Raw genomic sequence first — 22,917 nt, forward strand, 5'->3', positions numbered from 1 at the left:
AGTTATAATACAAAAAGTAAAAGCCAAAAAAAAAATAATTGCTATCTATTAAAGTATGCACGGAGTGTTTATTACTTTACTTATTATTTAAAATAATTTTACAATTTAAATATTAGTTCTATGTTTATCATAATATAAAGTGATTAGCTAATTACATGTTTAGTTCACAAAAATGAAATGCAATTAAATTTATCACCTTATTATATTATACTTTTTATTTAAATTTTTATTGCATTTTTTTTATTCTACGAACCAAACATAATATAAAAATGCAATACTACTAACATAATGGAATCCAAATTTTTAAAATTTTTATATCATTTTTATTTCCGAAATGAAATGTAATTGAATAAAAATTTAAATATAAAACATATTAGAATTTAAAATTTTGAATACTACTACAATGTATTAAATACTATTCTTTAGTAATGTTTTAATATATTGACCGTTAAAATATTTTGGATATGCTATAAAGCACTCAAGAAATCATCACTAACTCTCTATCTTTGTTTTTAATACATTAAATAATATTTTATTCTTAATTTTTATTTTTATATTTTAATTTTCTCTTTACTAATTACTAAATAAAAAATAAGAAAACAATACAATAAAAAATATTTTATGTGAAGTTTATTTTCTAATAAATAAAAAATTATATAAATAGTATGTTGGAATTTGTGTGATCCCAAGAGAGGGGTGGATTGGGTTTTAAAAATATTTCGACTAATTTAAACATTTACGCCGATTCACCACAGTTCATATTCCATTTTAATTATGGTCGTATATGTAAAAACTGAATAAGTAATATAAGCAGGCATGCACGTGTATCTCATTTAAGATAAATGTGTGTATGCAATTTGTTATAACCATAAATAAATAAGGATACACATACTGAATTTAAAGTGCATAAATTAAATGAGATAAGTAGAGAGCGACACACGATATTTGTTATCGAGATTCGGCCAAATCAATCTACGTCCCCGCATTGGGCATATTCCCCAAGGATTTCACTATCCTTGCTTACTTAAACCGGGCGGAGTAGAAGCGGTTACAACCTCTTCTTAGAGAGTGAGATAAACCTTAACTCAATTACAAGCCCAAGCCCAACTTGTCTCACTTACAAGGTTGAGACTTCCCAATTCAATTTCCGAACTAAACCCAACCAGTCTCACTTACGGGGGTTAAAACTCTCCAGTTTAATTCCGAACTAAATCCAACCAATACAATAAAAATCATTTTTGTACATACAACATGCTTCGAAAAATAAGTTGGGATGTACACATTAAAACTCAATACATGCACTCTCTAATGATATGAAATATGTTCAGTAGAGTAAGGGTGTTTAAATATTTTAAACCCTAATAAATTTTTTTTTCAAAAATATATTTCAATAAAAATATAGGAGAGGCTAGAGTTTTGTTCTTCAAATAATTTTTGAAAAAATAATATATATAAATGAGAAATATGTTCTCCAACAAAGATTTTTGCAAATAAAAATATTTGGAGAATCTGGTATTTTAAGTTCAAGAAAATATTTGTGCTATAAATAATTTCTCCCAATAATATTTATCATGAAAATAATTGGGAGAAATCCAAACAATACACTCGAAGATGATTTTCAAAATAAAAGCTAAGTAAAATTAAAAGTTATGGATCAACAATACGAATGCCCAAAAATAAATGTACTCTTTTCAAAAAAAAATTTGAAATAAAAGAATGAAAGAGAGTTGGAGAGACATGTTTGAAAAATTTTGCCCCAAAGAAGATATTTTTGCAATAAAAATGATTTGGGGAAACTTTGATTAACAAGGGATTTGAGAGAAAATTTAAACTAATCAAAATTGTTAATCAAAGCAAATGAAGGGATATATATAGAGTTGAATGAAAATATGACCGTTGGGGATATGAAGGTCATTTTAGAAAAAATTTAATGATGTTTAGTTTAAAAATAACCTCGTTTACTATGGTAAAAAATTTTCTAACCCGAGAGGTTCAGTTGACCATATTAAAGGTTCAATCGACCATATTAAAGATTCAGTTGACCATATCACTAAGTTCGGTCGACCAAAGATAATTTGAACTACAAGTTCGGTTAACCATATTAGGGTGATTCTAAATCCCTTCGTGGGTTCGGTCGACCAAGACAAGGTTAGTTGACCGTACTTATAGATTTGGTCGACCAAGGCAAGGTTCGATTGACCATTCATGAGGTTCGGTTGATCAAGGCTATTTTGAACTGTGAATTCGGTCGACCAAGTAGTTGGGGGTCAGAGACGTATCAATTCGGTTGATCGTGGACGACACGTTCATTTCAGAACCGTCGACCGAGCGAAGTCAATAGGTTGACTTCTTGACCGTTTGGTCGACTGTGGTATTTGTATTGCCACAAGTTCGATCAACCGTGGCTTAGTCAACATTGACTTATAGCTAATAGAGGGTTCGATCGACCAAGCTGAATATTATTAGGATGGTTCAGTCGACTGGGGCTATTCAAAAACCTAATTTTGACCCTAAGTTTTATCTCTTTTTAGATAAGTGTGACATTGTAGTTTTAAAGGATATTTCATTAAGTGCAGGGGGGGTCCTAAGGTCGATTTATGGTTATCTGAGCATATTATCCATATCATGCAGATGCATGCATTATTACAGACCAAATGATAAAAATAAATGCATGTACAATTAAAATACATATGTCTTCTTTTCCTCTTTGCTCTTCTATCTTCATGGAATGCACCAGTAGTATAGGTTTTAAGTATTGCAAGTTTCCATTGCTGTTTCCTTAAGTGTGTTTTAAATTAATGGACCTGTTCACATGCTAAATACACATTGTTGACTCTACGAGTCCAATCCTGTTTTGATAATGACAAATCACTTGATATTTGATCTGTGCATTGAGTTTGTGAACAGAACTTACACTGAGCATGCACGGAAAGATAACAAGTCATGGATGCCATAAAGTAAAGCTTATACATATTAAAAAGTACCATGGAACTCAAAGAGTATGAGAATCAAGATGCAAGCGGCAAAGTTCAAGAATGTCTTGGGAATGGATATTTAGAACTCATGTATCTACATTTTCGTATGATTTATCTTGAGGCTCAACATAACTTATAAAGATTTTAGGATTCATGCATTTCATGTATATCATTAGGGAACCTTCATGGACTTAGAAATGTTTTTGAAATCATGGAAAATATGTTTTATAAAAGGCTCAAGAAAAAGAGTAAAGCATTTTCTAAAAATTAGAAAAAAGAAATAAAAATTTGGACTTTGGTAGCCTGAACTTCACTTCAGTAGCTTGGAGAATTTCTTCGGTTACTTGAAGATTAAGTTCGGTCGCCTAAAGAATTAAATGGGAAAGACAGAACCTAGCAGAGGTACCTCGGTCGCCTGACCTTGGAACCTCAGGCGCCTGAGATTGACACTTCAGGAGCCTGAAGTCGAGTTCGGTTGCCTGAACTCGCGGGAAAGCCTAAAAATCAGTTCTTTATTAAAAAGACAAACGAGGTATCTTATTGATCCAACGGCTGAGATCAATTCTAAGGGTAATACACTATATATTATGAATATCTAAACCCTAGAACAAAAAAAAAAGAGACACACAACAAAGAGAAGAGCACACCTTGTTGCAAGTTTGTTGATTATCTACTCTCAGTGCTATTCGTTAGCCTATACATCAATCTCATATCTTCAAAGCTTGGACAAATCAATTCAGATTTTCAAAGGGAACTTGGTTACTCTACCGTACTTCAATCTAGTATTGATGTTTGATCTTTCAAGTTATTAGTCTTGTGATTTTTACATATCATCTCATTGGTTGTTCTTGACTAGTATTGAAAAGTATTGATCTTGAGTGTGCCTTTCATACAAAAAATTAATTTTCTAAGAGATCATTACTTGAGAAAGTTTATCTAACTTGGTAGATTAAATCTTGGTTCAAGAGTATATAAATATGCATATATTTTCTCAAAGGGCTTCTTATTGAAAAACCTAGTTTTGATTAAAAGAGTGTTCTTGAAAGTATCATTATATATACCAAGCTATTTTAAACAAGATCATTATTTGTTTTATGGTGTGTGACTTATTGAAAGGTTTAATTCAAGTGTGTGGTTTCTAAAAAGATCTATCTTTAGATACATTAGAACTTGATTTAATATCCTTGACACTTATAACTATAATTTTAATTGAAGGATATTTTTCTGCAAATTAATATACTCAGTTTTGTGGTTGAGTACTTGAAATAAAACTTTATGTTTTTGATTGAGTGTATATTCAAGACAAAGTTTTTGACAACAAGTTCACGTCAATTATATAAGTGTGCATTTTTGCAAAGTGAACCAAGAACCCTAGATTATTCCAAAACGTTTTGAATTTATCTTTACTTGAAAGTTTTGATTAAATAGGGATTTGTGTGTTCAAGCATATTATACATAAAACAAGTTTATCGTTTTCATACATTCATGAGTTTCAAGTTATATCATATGTTAATGTGTTAGGAAATTGAATTGTACTCACAAGCTTTTGTTAGAAGCATTGTTTTGAGTGTTATTTTCAGATTTCATTGTGTTCGGGTTGTGAACCGGGTGTGACGAGGAAGCTGTACCTCTTGTGAGCAGCAGATAAGGAGGGAGCTGTATCTCTTGTGAGCAGCGGATAAGGAGAGAGTTGTACCTCTTGTAAGCAGCGGTTTGTAAGGGAAGCTCCGCCCCACTTTAAGGAGTAGAGTTTTTAGTGAATCCTTGAGTGGTTGCTCAAGACGAGGATGTAGGCCAAGTCGGCTGAACCTCGTAAAATCGCGTTTGTCTTCTCTCTTCCCTCTACTCTTTATTTTTCGCATTGTATTTAAATTGAGTATATTGCATGCACAGATAGGATTGCCACACACATACATAATTGAGCAACAAGAAGTAGTTAGTAAATTTATAAGAAGTGTGTAAAAAGAAATTAAGTGGCTTATTATTTTTTAATATCTCATTCACCCCCCCTCTTGGGATTACACCTGATTCAACACACATATAAGAAACATGTATTTTGTCAGCATCAAAATAAGGATTTGACTCAAAAAGTCAACACAGTATTTTAGATGTAACTTTTATCTGCGATTTCAAAGAGGAAGTTAGAAATAGAAAACGAGAAAGGCGATTAACAATTTCTCATTTTCTTGATTTTATTACAATTTTTCATACCAAAAAGGCGATTAACCGTCATTAATCTCTAATACTATAAAGGAGATTCTTCCTTTGGTGTAATTTTTTTAAAATATCAAATTTATTTCTATAACTATCAATTATTATTCCAAAATATTCTTTCAATTACACATAACTATTCTAAAATACTCTTATAATAATGTCAAATTTATTTTGATAACTATTCATAATTATCCCAAAATACTCTTATAACTTTTTACGATTATTTCAAAATGTCCTCATACTATTAAATTTTTTTGTTGTTTTCTTTATAATTTTTTAAAAAATTTTAAAAAAAGAAAGTCGTAAAGTACACACAAGGGGTGCCCATGTCTAATATTTTTTTTTATAGTGCTAATATCATTTTTTTATTTTTTCTCGTATTGATTTGGAGAAGTGGGTCCCACAGAAGACGTTATTGCGAAGCATCCAGAAAGGTTAAGAGAGAGACACAAAAGCCCATGCTCATTTGCCCTTTGTTCCAAATTTCAATTGGGAGGACACTGTCATTTGATTATTTATTTATTTACCCTAGAAAGGCATATTATCTTTTTCTTTTTCTTTTTCTTTTTCTTTTCAGTCCCTATAAATATAAATATTTTGACATTGCTCCCCTACATGGCACGCAATGTGCAATTTTTTGCCCCTATTCATTTTATTCGCATGCTCACGTCACATGCATTCTTCTTTTCTAAAGACTTGAGTAATTTTTGACTTCTACAGAATGCTTTAGTTTGAAGCATGCCGAAGGGGTAGGGCAACTTTTTTGTTAAATACCCAAGCAAAGCAATAATCAAAAATCAAAGTTTCATTCTTTTTTTTTTTGGGTACGACCCGGGTATCCGCCTACCGTCAACGACGTCCGTTTTACTGTCTGTCGCACCGGCCAGCGACTAATCCCACGCCCCGTGGATCCGGCCCCACATCACCACGAGGAGGGTAAACCAGGAGCCCAGGGGCAGAATCGAACCCGGGAGGCTCATTGCTGACCTCGTGAGAGGCACACCCGTAGTCCGCTCCACCACCTGAGCTACGCCCTGGGGGCAATCAAAGTTCATTCTTGTTAATTCTTAAACATGACATGAAATTTTTACTTCATGTTTGGTTTGTGAAATGATTATTCTTAGAAGTAGATTAATTATAATTAGTTAACAAAAAATTATATCTATATCATAAAATAAATAACAATATGAAACTTTTTATGAATCTATACGAAAGAAAAGATAAGAAATAACCCCTAACTTTATTATGAAAACGTTTTATTTCTTATTAAATGTTGGATGAAATAATAAGGAAGATATAAAAATATCTTCCTTGTAAAATATTTTATCATTTTAATGTAGATCGTATCCACTATTTTTCACCCTCTTATTGCTCATGTAATATTTTTTTTTTTTTTTTTGAGATCATGTGGTAGTAATACGATAAACCGTTGTGCCCTAATTTGGCTTGAATGGCAATGGATTAGAAATAGTCAAGACTCTTAGAGTAACCAATTAACATATCATAAGAGAACTAATTTATCAAGATCTGTTTTTTGAATTTGTTATATTTTTATTTGAAGTTTGAATTAACTTTGGGATTTAAATTGTATGGATGAAAGATTAGACATGTGAAAGAATCCAATATGTAATGGGTGGTCGAAAGAATTCTGAATTTTTAAGAGTATATTTGATAAATCTCGTCATTATTTTGTAATTCTTAAAAGAATAGCACAATTAAATTGACAGTGGATTTCACTTTCATATATCAATTGAGTAGCAAAAGTCATGGTTGACGATTCAATTCTCTAATCTGTCAAAGAGTAGTTCTGAATAATACTAGATTATACTTTTGAAGGCATTTGTAAATAGACACCTCTCTCTATCTCTCAAAATATACATATAATGGACCGTTAATGGCAAAAGCCGAATGCCATGAATAACTTTCAATCTTGGAACCAGGTCGAGAATAATGTATGTGACCCTCCGATCGAACCTCTTGTCTAATAAAATCATTCTAAACCGTGAATCTCACTAAATTACATACAAACTTAGAAAGAAAAAAGAAAGGAATTAAATCCTTCAGAGGAAAAGTGACCATTACCTGCTTAGGAAATGTTTTAACTAACCTAATGCAGGGGAAAATATCAGATTAACAGGAATCCACATGTCTTAGACAAGTGAGGAGAAAGAAAGGAAAGAGGTAAATAAAGCGAGGTAAAAAAGAAAGAAAGAAAGAAAGAAAGGGAAGTTGAGTTTTTTCAGAAGATTTTTTTTCCAGTCTCTAGTTACCATTGTACAAGAAATACAATAGGCTTCAGCATAAAAATGGTTACATATATTGGAAGGAGGGGCGGGTGGGGATTAGCAGATTAAACAAATGGCATTTGGGAAAAAAAAAAAGAAAAAAGAATTAAGTGGTTGGATGATCCGGGAGGTGTTTAAGGTCCATTTCAACTTGGCGAATCGTCCATTGCATGTTTTCCAATTTCTACAGGGAGAAAGACAAATTTAGGCCGCATTTGGAACTCGGAAAATATTAGGAAAAGGAAAATATGAAGGAATGCACATTTTCATGTTTGATTATTAAGAAAATTGAGAAAGAAAATAAAATTATACGAAATCTATGAACAAAAAATTGATTTTATACATCATTGACATTTAGTTTTTCCTAATTTCCAGTTATAGTAAAATAAACTTTTATTTTTTATAGTATTTTATATAGAAGGAAAAATACAAGGAAAAATAAGTCTTTTCCTTATTTTCCTTTCCTTCCCCCAAACAAAATCCTTAATCCAAACAGACGCTAGAGAATCCACGGAAAGCTGAATGAGAAAATTTGCAAAACAAAATGATATTTTACCTTCACAACGTCATGATATTGCCTTGCAATTGAATCAAAATGGGGATCTACACCTTGATACTCACGAAGACGCGTCACCTGGTAAAATTGAGGGCATTAATTTCCAGGGAAAGCCAACAGACTGTGTTCTTGTTTTTTTGTTCAATGGGTGCGGGATTGTTGCATCAAAGCCTCGCTGATAAAGCCAAAAAACTAAATATCTTGAGCATCTAAAATTACTGACGAGGTTGAATTCACTTTCTCATACTTTATCAATGCCATTTAACATTCAAAAGAGTAAAACCTAGGAGCAGCCAGCAAAACTGGTCGAAGCCCGTAACAGTTCCTTTTACCACTTCATTTTTCCCATTAATCCATGCATATCAAGACTTCATGCAGAACAATGGATTTAAAAACCAGAAAGTAAAACAGAGACAATATCTATCGTATCAATAATCAAACACAGGACTGACATATTAGAGGAACTTACAGCTTTCTTGTATGCAATTGAAGCTTCTTCTGTCGCCCCAACAAGATATTTTCTGGAAAAAAAAAAAAGAAAAGAAGAAAAAGAGTCAAGTTTATCAAAACCCCACCTTGAACCAAAGGATAAGATACTACCATGAATTGCAACAGTTAAGTACCTTATTTTATTGAGAGCTGGTATTGAATCCTTGGTGTAAGTCTCAAACAAGAGAATGTGCTCCAAAACCCTATGACAATAACAGAAAGAATCAGGAGCTATCAAAGCCTTAAACATTGGCTAGAAAGATTTTACAATCCTAATCAACTCAAGTACTCAACATCATGTGTAAGCTGGAGGCAGGAACTTTTCAAGAATCCTCTCAGAGCATTTTAAGCTGTTCTTGTTAAAATACACCAGTTCTTGTTTCTGATCGCGAATTTCTGACAATTTTCTTCGATTTGATTCTCAAGGCATTGTGATTCTTTCTTTTCTCATCTAATCAGGAATTGTAAATCATTCTGGTGCTGATTTCAATTCATTTTGATCTTAATCTGGTATTTTTTGCTGCGTAAGCAATTGACTAGCGAGTCTTCAATTAAGAAATCTACAGATTCTATCTTGGATTTGTTTGATTTCATCAAATTCAGTTTTTGTTTTTGTTCTGGAACTGAATTCAGTTTATCAGAAAGTTAAGTTTTGTGGAAGCAGATGGCTACTGATCCATCTTCAAGTGAGAATAAGAATTTTACAGAAATGAAAATTCATACAGGGTTTGATATAAATGAGATTTTATCTTCTTCGAAAGATAAGAGTTTCTTCTCAAAAGCAAATTCAGGAGGATTCTGTGAGCTGGGGGAATCTTTTCAAAAGTGAAGAAGTTTCCGCAAAGGAATTGGATCACTATAAGCCTTCCAATGTGACTGGCAGGATTCTTGTTGATCCTCCAAAGGATGTTTTCTCTTGGTTCACATAAGTGGAATGATGCTCTAATAGGGCAATTTCTCAGTAAGGCTCCTCCATACTCATATGTTCGTTCAGTTATAGACAAGATTTGGAAAAAAACTTGGGCAGATTAATATTTTCTCTCGATCTGGTTCATTTCTGTTCAAATTTCCAAATATGGAGGCTAGGAATTGGATTATGGAGAATGGGCCTTGGTTTATTGGAAATAATCCTATGTTTCTATCTCAAAGGGATCCAGTTTCTGAACTTGGTAAATTGAAGGTGGATAAGATACCTTTACGGATAAAGTTCTTCAATATACCTTCTGTATATTGGACTGTGGACGGTCTATGCTCTATTGCAAGTGCAGTTGGTAAACCTTCATGTTTTGATTCTGTTACGAAACAAATGAAGAATTTGCCTTTTGCTAGAATCTGTATAGAGAAGACCTAACTCCTCAATCTCCTGTTTGTTCAAAAGCACAAAAGATAACTTTCAGCGGATTTTCATATGGGTGTATGGCCCAGGTGAAGGACCCCCTAGGTCTCTTTTTTGGAGTGAGCTCCTCACGATTAGGAGTAGATGGGATGCTCCCTGGATTATTGGAGACAGCTTCAATATGATCGTGTATCTGCATGAAAGAAGCGGGTAGCTTAGAGACCAATAGCATGAGAGGATTCCTCAACTTTATCAATGTGAATGGCCTTATTGATCTCCTCTCATTGGTGGCAACTTCACTTGGTCTAACTTCGGGGAGCTGCCTTCCTTTTCAAGGATTGATAGGTTCCTCGGTGGAATGGGAACATCATTTTCCTCATGTGATTCAGAGTCTTCTTCCTAGGCCCATCTCAGATCATTTCCCCGTCTCCCTCAACAAGGGGGAAGATAAATGGGGGCCAACCCCGTTTCAGTTCGAGAACATGTAATTTAAACATGATGGTTTCGAGGAGCTAGAGAAAACTTGGTGATCTTCTATTTTGGTCTTAGGGAAGGCTAGTTTTGTGCTAGTCTCAAAGTTGAAAGGAATAAAAGAAAAGCTAAATATTGGAATAGAAACACCTTTGCGAATGTCTAAGCAAAGGAGACTGTTATCCTTAATGGCATCAAAGAGATTGATGAACAATAATTAATCCAGGGTCTTAATGATGAACAAAAAGCAAAAAAGAGCATGCTTAAGAAGGAATTGAATGAGGTTATTAATCTAGAAGAGATATTTTAGAGGAAAAAATCCAAAGCTCTATGGCCCAAAGAGGGAGCTGTAATGCAAAGTTCTTTCATTGGATAACTAACATTCACCATAGAAGTAACACCGTATCCAACATTGAAATTGGGGAAATCACCTTAACTAGGGAAGAGGATTTTAGGAAAGGCATTTGTCATTTTTATAAAGATCTCTACACTAAACTCGAGGCTTGGAGACCTACAATGGATGGCATCAATTTTAGATCTCTCAGTTCTTCCACTGCGAGGTGGCTTCAGAGACCCTTTGAAGAAGTAGAAGTCCTCCAAGCCATTAAAAATTGCGTAGGGGATAAAAGTGCCTGGACTGGACGGTTTCTCGCTGGCTTTCTTTCAGGCTAACTGGAGCCTTCTCAAACATGAATTGTTAAACATGTTCGAGGAGTTCCATAGATCAAGAAAATTCATCAGTTGCATAAATACCACCTTGGTCACTCATGTTCCAAAGAAAGTTGGGGCTGCTAACATCAAAGATTTTGCCCCATTAGCATGGAAAGAAGCATATGTAAAATCATTGCCAAAGTAATTGCTAAGAGGTTAAAAAAAGCAATACTAGAAGTCATTGGTCAGTATCAGCATGCTTTTGTGGTTGGAAAACAGATTATGGGTGCTGCCCTTATTGCTAATGAAGTGGTGGAAATCTACCTAAAGAAAAGAAAAAGGAGAATAGTGTGCAAACTGGATATGGAGAAAGCATTCGATCATGTCAACTGGAACTTCCTTTTTTATCTCCTCAGGAAAATGGATTTGGGGAGCTATGGCGTTGCTAGATTGTTCAATGCATCAAACCCCCAAGCTTCTCAGTACTCATAAATGGCTGCCCTTCTAATTTCTTTTGCTCCTCAAGAGGCTTGAGACAAGGAGATCCCTTGTCACCTTTCTTGTTTATTTTGGTCATGGAGGTGCTTAGCCTTATGCTAATGAAAGCTATTGAAGGAGGGATCTTTAGAGGCCTGAAGGAAGGCAGAAATGGAAGGCTCATAGAAGTTTCTCATCTTCTCTTCGCAGATGATACTATTATTTTTTTGTGAAGATGATCCACTCCATATCCTCAACCTCCAATGCATTTTGTTAGGGTAAAAGAAAACCTTGGCAAAAGTGAGCTTATTCCAATTAGGGAGAACACCGGGGGTGGGAGGTGGGGAGGAGGAGGAGGCTTCCCTTGCTGGTATTTTGGGTTGCAATATGGGAACCTTTCCCATTAATTACCTCAGTCTCCCCTTTGGAGCCAAATTCAAAGATAAAGGAGTCTAGGGCCCTATTATTGAAAATTTTGCAAGGAGATCGGCAGGATGGAAAGGAAATTTCTCATCAAAAGGAGGCAGACTCATTCTTATCAAGAGCACTTTGACGAATCTTCCAATTTACTTCATGTCTCTCCTTCCCTTATCTGCCTCAGTCACTAGGAGATTTGTAGGGAATTCAGTGATTTCTTTGTGGAAGCGTAGGGGAGGAGTTTAGATATCACCTTGTTAGATGGGAATAGTCAAACAACCCATTTGTTCGGAAGGTTTGGGGTTGAAATCCCTCCTCTCTTTCAATAAAGCTCCCCTCAGGAAGTGGTTATGGAGGTTCATGAAGGAGAAAAACCACCTTTGGTGGAACACTATTGTTTCTTGGGCACAATGATTGGACAACTCACAATAGTAGAGATCCCTATGGTGTAGAAGTATGGAAATTCATCAGGAAAGGATAGGATGAGTTTTTCCAAGTATCTATGAACGAGGACGAGTGGGAGTTACTTGATCGAAAAGCTCTCGGAGCCATCAGAATGACATTGTCAAAGTTTGTGGCATTCAATACAAGCACATATCATCCACAAAGTCTTTGATGGATGCGCTCTCTAATATGTACGAGCAGCCTTCAACCGCAAACAAGGTACATCTCATGAAAAGATTATTTAATATGAGCATGTCTGTAGGTAAAAGTTTTAGCAGACATTTAAATAATTTCAACGAATTGTCGGATCAACTCGCCTCAGTTGGGATAACATTTGATAATGAGATTCGTGCCCTACTGATTCTCAGTTAGTTGCCCGAAAGTTGGAATAGTGTTGTTACTGCAATCAGTAGCTCCGCAGGAAAATCAAAGCTTGTATACGATGAGGTCGTCAGCATGATTTTGACGGAGGAAATCAGAATGCAGTCAAACCATGGCTCCACTTCGAGTTCAACCTTGAACATGGAAAGTCGAGGCAGAGGAAACAGGCATGGACGATCAAACAATTGCGGCAGATCTAGGCCCAGGTGATCTAAATCTAGAAATCCTAAAGGTTCTCAGGACATAGGTTCCCAGAGCACAAAAATTATTGAGTGCTAAAACTGTGGAAAAACTGGTCATTATGAGAACCAGTGCAGAAGTCAGAAGAAAGAATACGAGACAAGGGCAAAGACAGAAGCAAATGTTGCTTCAGAAAATGATGATTTGTTGATCTGCTCTTTGGAGAGCAAAACGGAGTCTTGGGTGTTAGACTCTGGAGCGTCATTCCATGCCACTTGCAGTAGAGATTGCCTAGAGGAGTATACATTAGGTAATTTCGGTAAAGTATATCTGGGTAATGATCAACCTTGTGACATTGCCGGTAAGGGGATAGTGAAGATCAAAACGAATGAGTCAGTATGGAAACTGAGAGATGTCGGGTATATTCCAGACTTGAGGAATAATTTGATCTCAGTCGGTCAATTGGCAGATGAAGGATATAACACATCTTTCATTGGCGATGAATGGAAGATTTTGAAGGGTGCATTGACAATTGCTCGAGGTAAGAAAAGTGGTACTCTTTATGTAACTCCTGATGCATGTATGTCTATTACAATTGCTACAGGGAATGGTGATAGCAACTTATGGCATCAACGACTCGGACACCTGAGTGAGAAGGGAATCAGGGTAATGCACTCAAAGGGTAAGTTGAGTGATTTACAGTCGGTGAAGATTGACACATATGAGGATTGCATATTTGGGAAACAAAAGAGAATCAATTTCTAGACAAATATCAGTACCCCGAAGAAGGAGAGACTTGAACTAGTCCATTCAGATGTATGGGGACCAACAACCATTTCATTCACAGGTGGAAAGCATTACTTCGTCACATTTATCGATGATCATTCACGGAAGGTATAAGTTTACTTCCTGAAGTATAAATATGATGTTTTTTATGCTTTTAAAATTTGGAAAGCGATGGTAGAAAACGAAACTGGTTTGAAAATCAAGAAGCTGAGAACAGATAACGGTGGTGAGTATGTTGACATCGAATTCAAGAAATTTTGCTATGAGCATGGTATCAGAATGGAAAGAACTGTGCTAGGTACGCCTTAACACAACGGCGTAGCCGAGCGGATGAACAAAACGTTGACAAAAAAAACTAGAAGCATGCGTATGCAGTCAGGCTAACCAAAGATGTTTTGAGCAGAAGCAGTCAACACAGCAGCTTATTTGATTAACAGAAGTCCATCAGTACCATTGGACTATAGTCTACCAGAAGAAGTTTGGAGTAACAAAGAGGTAAGACTTTCACATTTGAAAGTTTTTGGTTGTGTTGCATATGTACATATCAATGATCATGTCAGGAATAAGCTGGATTCGAAATCCTGGAAATGCACTTTCATCGGTTATGGTGGAGATGAATATGGATACTGCATTTGGGATGATAAAAACAAAAAGGTGATCAGAAGCAGAGATGTGATTTTTGATGAAAAGGTGATGTACAAAGACAGACACACAACAGAATCTACAGAGTATGAAACAACCTTTGTAGATTTGGATGATGTTTTAGAAGGTGTAAGGACATGTCAGCTAAACACCGAGATTCCTCAGGCAGAGGAACATGCGGAGCAGATTGTTGCACCATCACCTCCTACTCCAGCACCAGAGCTTAGGAGATCTTCTCGGAGGCACGTACCAAACAGGAGGTATGTGAATCAATTACTTCTTACAGATGGAGAAGAACCTGAATGCTATGTTGAAGCATGTCAGGCTGGAGATGCGAGCAAGTGGGAGTTTGCAATGAAAGACGAGATGAAGTCCCTTAACTCTAACAAAACATGGGAACTAGCTAAGTTGCCTAATGGTAAGAAGGCTCTTCACAACAAATGGGTATACAGGATCAAAGAAGAGTATGATGGATCCAAGAGGTATAAAGCTCGGTTAGTAGTCAAAGGTTTCGAGCAGAAGGAAGGAATTGACTACACTGACATCTTTGAACCAGTTGTGAAACTGACAACCATCAGATCCGTTCTGAGTATTGTTGCCTCAGAGGGTTTACATCTTGAGCAGTTGGACGTGAAGACGACATTTCTTCATGGTGATCTTGATGAGGAAATTTATATGCAACAGTCAGAAGGTTTCTCAGAAAAAGGTAAAGAGAATCTTGTATGCAAATTGAAAAAGAGTTTGTATGGTCTCAAACAAGCTCCTAGACAGTGGTACAAGAAATTCGACAGCTGTATGCAGAGGAACAATTTTTAGAAGTGCAATGTCGACCACTGCTGCTACTTCAAAAGGTATCGTGCTAGCTATATTATTCTACTGTTATATGTTGATGATATGCTAGTCGCAGGATCAGATATAGAAGAGATCAGAAAATTGAAGCAGCAATTGTCAGAGGAATTTGATATGAAAGACTTGGGCCCTGCAAAGAAGATTCTTGGGATGCGGATTTCTAGAGATAAGCAACAAGGCACGTTGCAGTTATCTCAGTCAGAGTACATCAGCCGTATTTTACAGAGGTTCAACATGAGCAGCGCCAAGGCTGTAAATACACCATTGGCAGGTCATTTCTGTCTCTCAAAGGATCAGTCTCCCCAGAAAGATGAAAAGAAAGACTTCATGGCTAAAGTTCCATACGCCTCAGCCGTTGGAAGTCTAATGTATGCTATGGTCGGTACCAGATCGGATATTGGCCAAGCAGTGGGAGCTGTCAGCAGGTATATGTCAAATCCAGGGAAGACACATTGGGAAGCAGTGAAGTGGATTTTGAGATATTTACGTGACACTATTGATAAGTGCCTATGTTTTGGAAAAAGCGATATGAAAATACGAGGATTTGTAGATGCTGATTTTGTAGGTGAAATTGATCATCGTAGAAGCACCACTGGGTATATATTCACTATTGGCATAACAGCTGTTAGTTGGATGTCACAGATACAGAAGATTGTTGTTTTATCCACTACAGAAGCTGAGTATGTAGCAGTGACAGAAGCCAGTAAAGAGATGATTTGGCTTTAGGGTTTGTTAACGGAGCTTGGATTAAAGTAGGAGAGGAATGTTTTGTACAATGACAGTCAGAGTGCGATACATCTGGCAAAAAACTCCATATTTCATTCCAGAACTAAGCATATTGGATTACGTTACCACTTCGTCAGATCTTTGATAGAGGACAGGGTGTTGATACTTGAAAAAATCCAAGGTAGCAGAAATCCGATAGATATGTTAACTAAGGTGGTGACTACAGAGAAGTTGAAGTTGTGTTCAACTTCAGTTGGTCTTCATGCCTGAAGACATATTTTGAGCACATCATTTATTCATGATACTAGTTGTCTCCGTTTTCAAGTGGGAGATTGTTGTAGCTGGAGCCAGGAGACATAACTGGCCTGAGATGGAAAAGCGTTTTTTGCAAGCTGTGCGAGCTGCCATTTATCTCCACTTATCTCCATGATTGTAACCTCCCAAATTTCTAATTTATTGTATTAAATTGTGATTGATTATCAGCCCTATAAATAGAGCTGTGGAGAGTTGTGAAATGTACACAAGAGAGGCACAGAGAGCAAAGAGAAGAAAGAGAGGAGGAAGAGAGTGAGAGGAGAAAGAGAGTTGTGTTTTTCCGGCGAATAGTGAATTTGTGGTGTGCTCCATGGACGTAGGTCAATCTTGACCAAACCACGTTAAATTTCTGGTGTCATATTTTTCTGGTTGCTCACAGGGTCCTAACATTTTCTATGTATGGCAAACAGCCTAACACAGAAACAGTCAACCATATTCTTCTCCACTGCTGCTGGACAAGGAACTTGTGGAATTTGGCTCTTTCCTTGGCTGGGCAGCAATGGGTTATGGCAAATTCAGTTGGAGGGGAAATTTCGGCTTGGCAAGCCATTAGAGCCACAAAGGAGAAGCGAAAGGCTTTGAACCTCACCCTTCTAACCATTGTTTGGTGCACTTGGAAAGAAATAAGTAAGAAAGCCTTCAAAGATTCATCTACTTCACTTCAGACCTGCAAAGCCTAATGGATTACTGCTGTCTCCAGTTGGCTTAGTGGGAAATTTGTTAATGATCATTTTCTAAATCTTGTTTGTGACACTCTTTAGAGTGGTTGATGTTTTGTACCATGGGTTGGCATCCCCTTGATGCCTTGCTAATATAATTTCTTTTTGCTGATAAAAAAGAGTATATAGATAGATTTGAATGTTGATTTGTTTCACTTTGTTGACATTAAACTTCCTAATGGTGAATTGTTAACTATTGACTTGGAATACTCTTCAATTTCTATCAAGTATGATAAATGCAAAGAGTTTGGTCACTCATCTAGAGATTGTATTGTTCAAAAGAAATAGATTCCAAAGGAAGTCAATAGCAATAAAACAACTATGGAAGACAGTATTGTTGCTCTCAGTAGTTTGGATGCCTCTGGGAATAATGTTTCTAATGCTGATTCAGGTTTTAATAAAAACAGTTGTCATTTCAATAATTCTTCAGATATCGATAAAATAATGAAAGTGTTTGATGAAGATAGCAATGAAGGGATGAAAATGATTCTAAATGGAGGTAAAGATTCTTTTCCATCAACTGAAGCTGAGGTGAAGGTTGGGAGCCAAATGAAAACTGGTTGATATACAATGATAGTATAAATTGTAGTAATCAGAAAGCTTCATTGTCAAAATGATTGAATCAAAATAGGAAGTCCTTAAAGTTTGAGACCTGGTTTATCCTCGTGTTAAATTCAAAATAGGTGACGGTAAAAATGTGAATATGCCTTATGATAATTGGCATGACAATAGTCCTATTATTACTCATTTTGGAGCTCACTTTGCTGTAGAGCTTGGAGTTAATTCTAGATCAAAAGTAAAAGATATCATTGCTGAGAATTCATGGGTTTGGCCAAGAAGGCAAGCTGCTAGTTCTAGCTTTGAAAGAGTCTCTACATTTCTGTCCAAATAGCAATATACCTGATAAGGTCTTATGGAACTTAACAGCAAATGGAAGCTTCAATACGGACTGTGTTCTAAAACATGCTTTTTATTACTTGGTTGGCTGTTCTCAATAAATTAAATACTAAAGACAGGATTCTGTACTGGGGTAATTGTAATGATGTAAGATGCAGCGTTTGTTGGGATTTCACTGAAACAAGGAGCCATCTTTTCTTTGATTGCTCAGTTTTGGGTCAAGAATATAAGAAAGCAAATAAAAGGTTAAACTTGCAAGGAACTCTGTTGAATTGGGATGCTAACCTCATCAAATTATCTAATAAGGGAAGCTCAAAACTTGATATTTTCTGTAAAATGATCTGGGCAGCTTCAATTATCATTACTGGAAAGCTAGAAATGATTTGACTTTTGAAGGCACTTCTATTTGTTACGATCTATCGTGAATTAGGTTGTTAGTGATGTTAGTTTGACATGCTTGGGGAACAAAGGATTTGGATTTTGGAAGACAATAGTTGAAGCTGATTGTGCTGTGTTTCTGTTGGGAATGCTTTTTTTTTTTTTTATTCAGCAAGATTTTGCTGGGAGTTCTGTTTCTCTGTTTCTTAGTTGTTGAGTTTTTTTGTTCTATAGCTAGTAGTCTCTGTAGTTGTTCTGGACTGTTCTATGGCAGGCTGTTCTGCCTTTTCCTGCTTGGTAATATAAGAGTGCTCAATTCTTCCCAGAAGAAAAAGTACCTATATCATTTGAGCCAAGAGCAAACTTCAGCAATCATCTCATACAAAACAATATCAGGTCTCCTCAAATTGAAAAGCACATTATCAAATCTCCTTAAATTTGAAAATTACAACCATGTTCAAGTCAGCGATTAATAAGATCAAGAATGGAGGTACAACAAAGAAAAATCATATCTTGGTACAAAGCAATCCTTTCACCATATCTTAAAACTTAAGGTTTGGCAATACTGATGGAGTATTCAGTCCTTGTTAAGATTGTGTAAACTTTTAGGAGCTACAACAGAGAACTTTTTTGGTAAGACAGATTATGTTTATAATTTAAATCTATTTTTTTTATAAAAAAATACCCCATCCCTCCACCACCACCACACCCCCCCCCTGAAAAAAAAATAAAACAAAATGAGAAAAACATAAATGATTAATCGGCTTTACATCGTTTACTCCTTGATAAAAATTACTCTTCATCCATAATAAGTATAGTGCAATTCAAAAGACAAACAATTTGACAGAACAAACAAGGTTTTTAGGTGAGTAAATGTAGCAAACAAAGATTCAAAAAGTTGAAGACCCATTCTTGAAAATGAAAGCAAATTCATCCAAAGTTCTATCAATTATTACTGCTGCATTTTACCTTCTTGAAACTCAGCTAACCAGTAGACATGTTTATATACACATACTCTGTTTAGAGGCCCAAACAACATCAAACCCTTTCACAAGCAACATGCTGTCCCACACTTCAGTTCACAGGGAAAACTTCTAAGTTATTCCCTGCAGATTCTAAATTTATTATGAATGAAAAATCACTGAGTGGCATTACAGACTACACCATGAAGAAACATTTATAAACAGCAGTTATGCAACAAACCTCAGCTTTGCGTTCATGGTCTCGCATCGTTTGCACAGCCAAGTTTTTTGCAGTTCATCCTAAAAGATAGTTGGATAATTTTACGTTGCCCAAAAGGACAAAAGGATCAGAAAAACTGAAGGCAGTTGTTATACAGTTACTCTGTTGTTCAAATTCAGTGCCCAAACCAGATAACCATGAGAGATAGTTGACAAATAAAACACTTACATATGTATGTTGATGCTGCAATTTCAAATCTTTGACAAGCTTAATAAGTACGCCAAATATCTGTTCCAAGACCTAGAAGCAATAAATGAATTACAAGTCAGATATCACCATGAATAACATTTACCACCTCTAGTGAGCCAGAAATCAAAAATTTGCATTACCAGGCAAAACTTTACAGCAGAGACTATATATTATGTTGATACTATCATGATCTTAAATTTCCACGAAATTGTCGAAACTTCGGTCGAAATTTTTGGTTTTCGTCACCCTCGAAATAATAATGGCAGCCGATTTCCATATTTCATAATTTCTGTCGAAATTTCAATGAATCATCTGAAATTTATCGAAATCTCGAAATTTTAGCAAAACTTATTGAAATTTGAACTATGCAATGAAATTTTCCTGGAATGCAACTGAGAGATTTAGGAGTGAAGAGAAATTTCTCTCTTAATTTATTTTATTTATTTTTTATCGAAATAAAAGATTATTACAAGTGCTTTTGAAATTTATGAAGAAGTAAACTTGCAGCAACATTTTATTTAACCATTTGTGTATTTATCATTATTTGCATAATAAATAATTTTTAAATGATTTATGAATTTCATTTGTATTAACTGATTCACTAAATATGTTTAATGGACATTATCTTACAAATATGTTTGATGCACATATTATATTACAGCTTCTCCACCTTATACACAGCATAGATGTATTTACTTGTAATATATTAGTCCTAAAACTTACATTGTATGTCTATTAATCATTTCTAAAGCTTTGTAAAAGAATTCCAAGTTTTACTACTTATTTTCATTATTTTTTCAAATCGAAATCGAATTGACATCGAAATCAAAATTTCCGTCGAAATTTCCATACTTTTGGAGCTTCGAAATTTGAGTCGAAATCGAAATTTAAGACCTTGGATACTATATAGAGAGCACAATTACTGTTTATTTGAGTACATTGTAGTATTCTGCAAATTTTCGGTCTGCAGAATAAAGATCCTCCCGCAGAGCTGCTTCTTCTCTTTCAATCTCCTCTATAATCAACTTTACCCTGATGGATTCATGTTAAGAAAAGTCCAACAACACAAAGGTTAATGGCATATTAAGAAACAGAATTTTTAATTACGAAACATGCATCAAACAATTCTTCTTGTTGCTATGACTAGTCAATCAGCCAGTGCAAAAGATGAGATGAATGAATGCTTGAAACCCAACAACGATTTAACAGAATAATTTTTTCTTGTCTTGGAAAGTTGAAGGTCTTTTTTTTCTTTTTTGGCTGGGGGAGGGGGGGTGAGCCATGTTAAGGATCTTTTTCAACAAAGTTTTAACTATCAATTTTCTAGTGAAATATTTTTTTACAGTAACAATAATTAACATAATACCTACAGGGAGATCTTGCGTAATTCAAACTGAGTAGTCGAGTACACTGAAAGAGAAAACTAAAAATTTAGGAACACTTCATTTGCAATTTGTCTGTGGTTCATAGATCTGCTAATTTTCAAGACCTATGTTTTGCCCAAAGAAGAAATACCATATTATGCAATGACATTGCATGTTGATGTGGCATTTTTTGTCCACATAATATGTTCTTTCACATAACTTCATATTCTTGATGAATCATATTCTCCGTGTTCTGGGTGCACAAGAAGAAAATGGAAGTTTTGTAGTCCATTGCTTTCAAGGCTACACAAAAACCAATATCTCTATCATCATCAATGCAGTTTTCTTTCCCATGCATCTTTCACATGGATTCTGACTTTTAGAAGCATCAAATGGCACAGAACTTTTTTGTGTCATTTGTTATGGCCTTGCTTAGAACAGGTATTGGGAATCTAAATCATAGAATTCACACAGCAGAATCCACATCAATTAGATTGCATTTTTTTCTAAAAGAACTGTTCTGATGTAACAACAATGTGATCCTCTGAAATAATGGAATTGCCTGAAAAGCTAAAGCACATATACAGAGCAGCCCATGCATAGAAATGCCAAACAGAACTGCTTTGTCATTGAATTGCACATACTCAGCTGAAAGAAACACCTTATGCACTCCATGTGGAAGCAAAATTATTCAAACATGCTAGCAACTATCAAGAAAATAACATGAACCTTTCTGGAAGCCGAGCACCTAAATTTTGATTACTGGATGAAGAATCTGCAACACAACATAGGAAGAGTAATTTTTTTCGGATAAGAAAAATAACAAGGTAGGGAGTAATATAATGCACAAAATTATTATATGATGGATTATGTAATTCTTATATTTCATGGCTTGTGTTTCGTGAACCATCTTGTCAGGCCAATAGCTTGGTCACCCTGGCCTCTCCATACATATATCAGTACATGTATACATACATATATATATATATATATATATATATATACAGAGAGAGAGAGAGAGAGAGAGAGAGAGAGAGAGAGAGAGAGAGAGAGAAGAGTAAGGATATATGTGGGGCCATTTCCAGGCCTTTTGCCTTAGAATTGCTATATTGAAAGGTATCAGTTACAGATAAATTCCCATATTTCAGTGAATTATGATTTAAAAAAAAAAAAAAACTACTTAGCCCCAAAGGATGGTCACAATTACACAATGCCCATTACTCAATGAGAACATGGAATAGAGCATGGATGAGTGTATATAGGTGTGCATGTAAATAGAAGGAGGAAGCAGAAATATTTTAGGCTTACCCATGACATCCATCACCAAGGTATCTGCTAATTTATCACATTTAGCTTTTAAGCGCGCCTCAATCTCTTGGCAAAGTGCCATTTAGTAATCTGCCATGTACTATGGTTACATAGCCCCAAAAAATTTTAAAATATCTTAGCTAAATTTTATTATTTTTAGAAAAGAATAAGGATATATTAACTCAAATCACAGTTGAAGCAATGGAAGACCAGGTAGAAGAAGGTATCGAAGTGCACAAGAAATTCATCAAACACATCAACTAGAAATACTGTATACCATACCAAGGATGACGGTGTTTGTTGGAGCTGAGTCTGCCATAAATAGGCTGTTGTTATTCCAAGGAAGCGGTTAGGAACACCACCAACTCCTGGTTCAACTGTATCAGTAACAGTACTTGCCACGCCAGCACTGCTAATGGCAGAACTACTAGCATAATTTGTTGAGTTAGAGTTTGAACTGATAGTGACACTGGCACTTGTTCTATCAAGGGAGCTTCATGGCATTATACTCCATTTTTCTAACTCTTCCTCATGAATCTCACCATCTTTGGAAATAAGAGGAAGCCCCAATCTTTGAGCTGCTTCTGCCACAACCAACCGGTGCTCAAGAGACTCATAAACCTGCA

The 22,917-nt window shown here is 35.4% G+C and overlaps 1 protein-coding gene across 5 annotated transcripts in view; it reads right to left on the reverse strand.

Moving 5' to 3' along the window:
- Positions 1 to 22,917, reverse strand: part of LOC131158226 (AUGMIN subunit 4-like) — a 59,266-nt gene that overhangs the window by 30,778 nt on the left and 5,571 nt on the right. Inside the window, exons 5-14 of one of the 5 annotated variants that reach the window (XR_009137432.1) lie at positions 22,574 to 22,912; positions 22,292 to 22,391; positions 21,713 to 21,758; positions 20,558 to 20,651; positions 19,599 to 19,670; positions 19,392 to 19,450; positions 8,654 to 8,722; positions 8,500 to 8,551; positions 8,031 to 8,205; positions 7,405 to 7,658 (exon numbers count right to left, since the gene is read on the reverse strand). Coding sequence is in view for 4 of the 5 variants with exons in the window: in XM_058112958.1 (XP_057968941.1) it covers positions 7,581 to 7,658; positions 8,031 to 8,108; positions 8,500 to 8,551; positions 8,654 to 8,722; positions 19,392 to 19,450; positions 19,599 to 19,670; positions 20,558 to 20,651; positions 21,713 to 21,758; positions 22,292 to 22,373 (630 nt within the window). In the remaining variant the exon portion in view is untranslated. Of the gene's footprint in view, positions 1 to 7,404; positions 8,206 to 8,499; positions 8,552 to 8,653; positions 8,723 to 19,391; positions 19,451 to 19,598; positions 19,671 to 20,557; positions 20,652 to 21,712; positions 21,759 to 22,291; positions 22,392 to 22,573; positions 22,913 to 22,917 lie in introns of those variants that run through there. The other 4 variants (XM_058112958.1, XM_058112950.1, XM_058112940.1 and 1 more) reach the window with 4 other exon arrangements.

This window comes from Malania oleifera, chromosome 1 (assembly GCF_029873635.1).
Source record: "Malania oleifera isolate guangnan ecotype guangnan chromosome 1, ASM2987363v1, whole genome shotgun sequence".
NCBI classification, from domain to species: Eukaryota; Viridiplantae; Streptophyta; class Magnoliopsida; order Santalales; family Ximeniaceae; genus Malania; species Malania oleifera.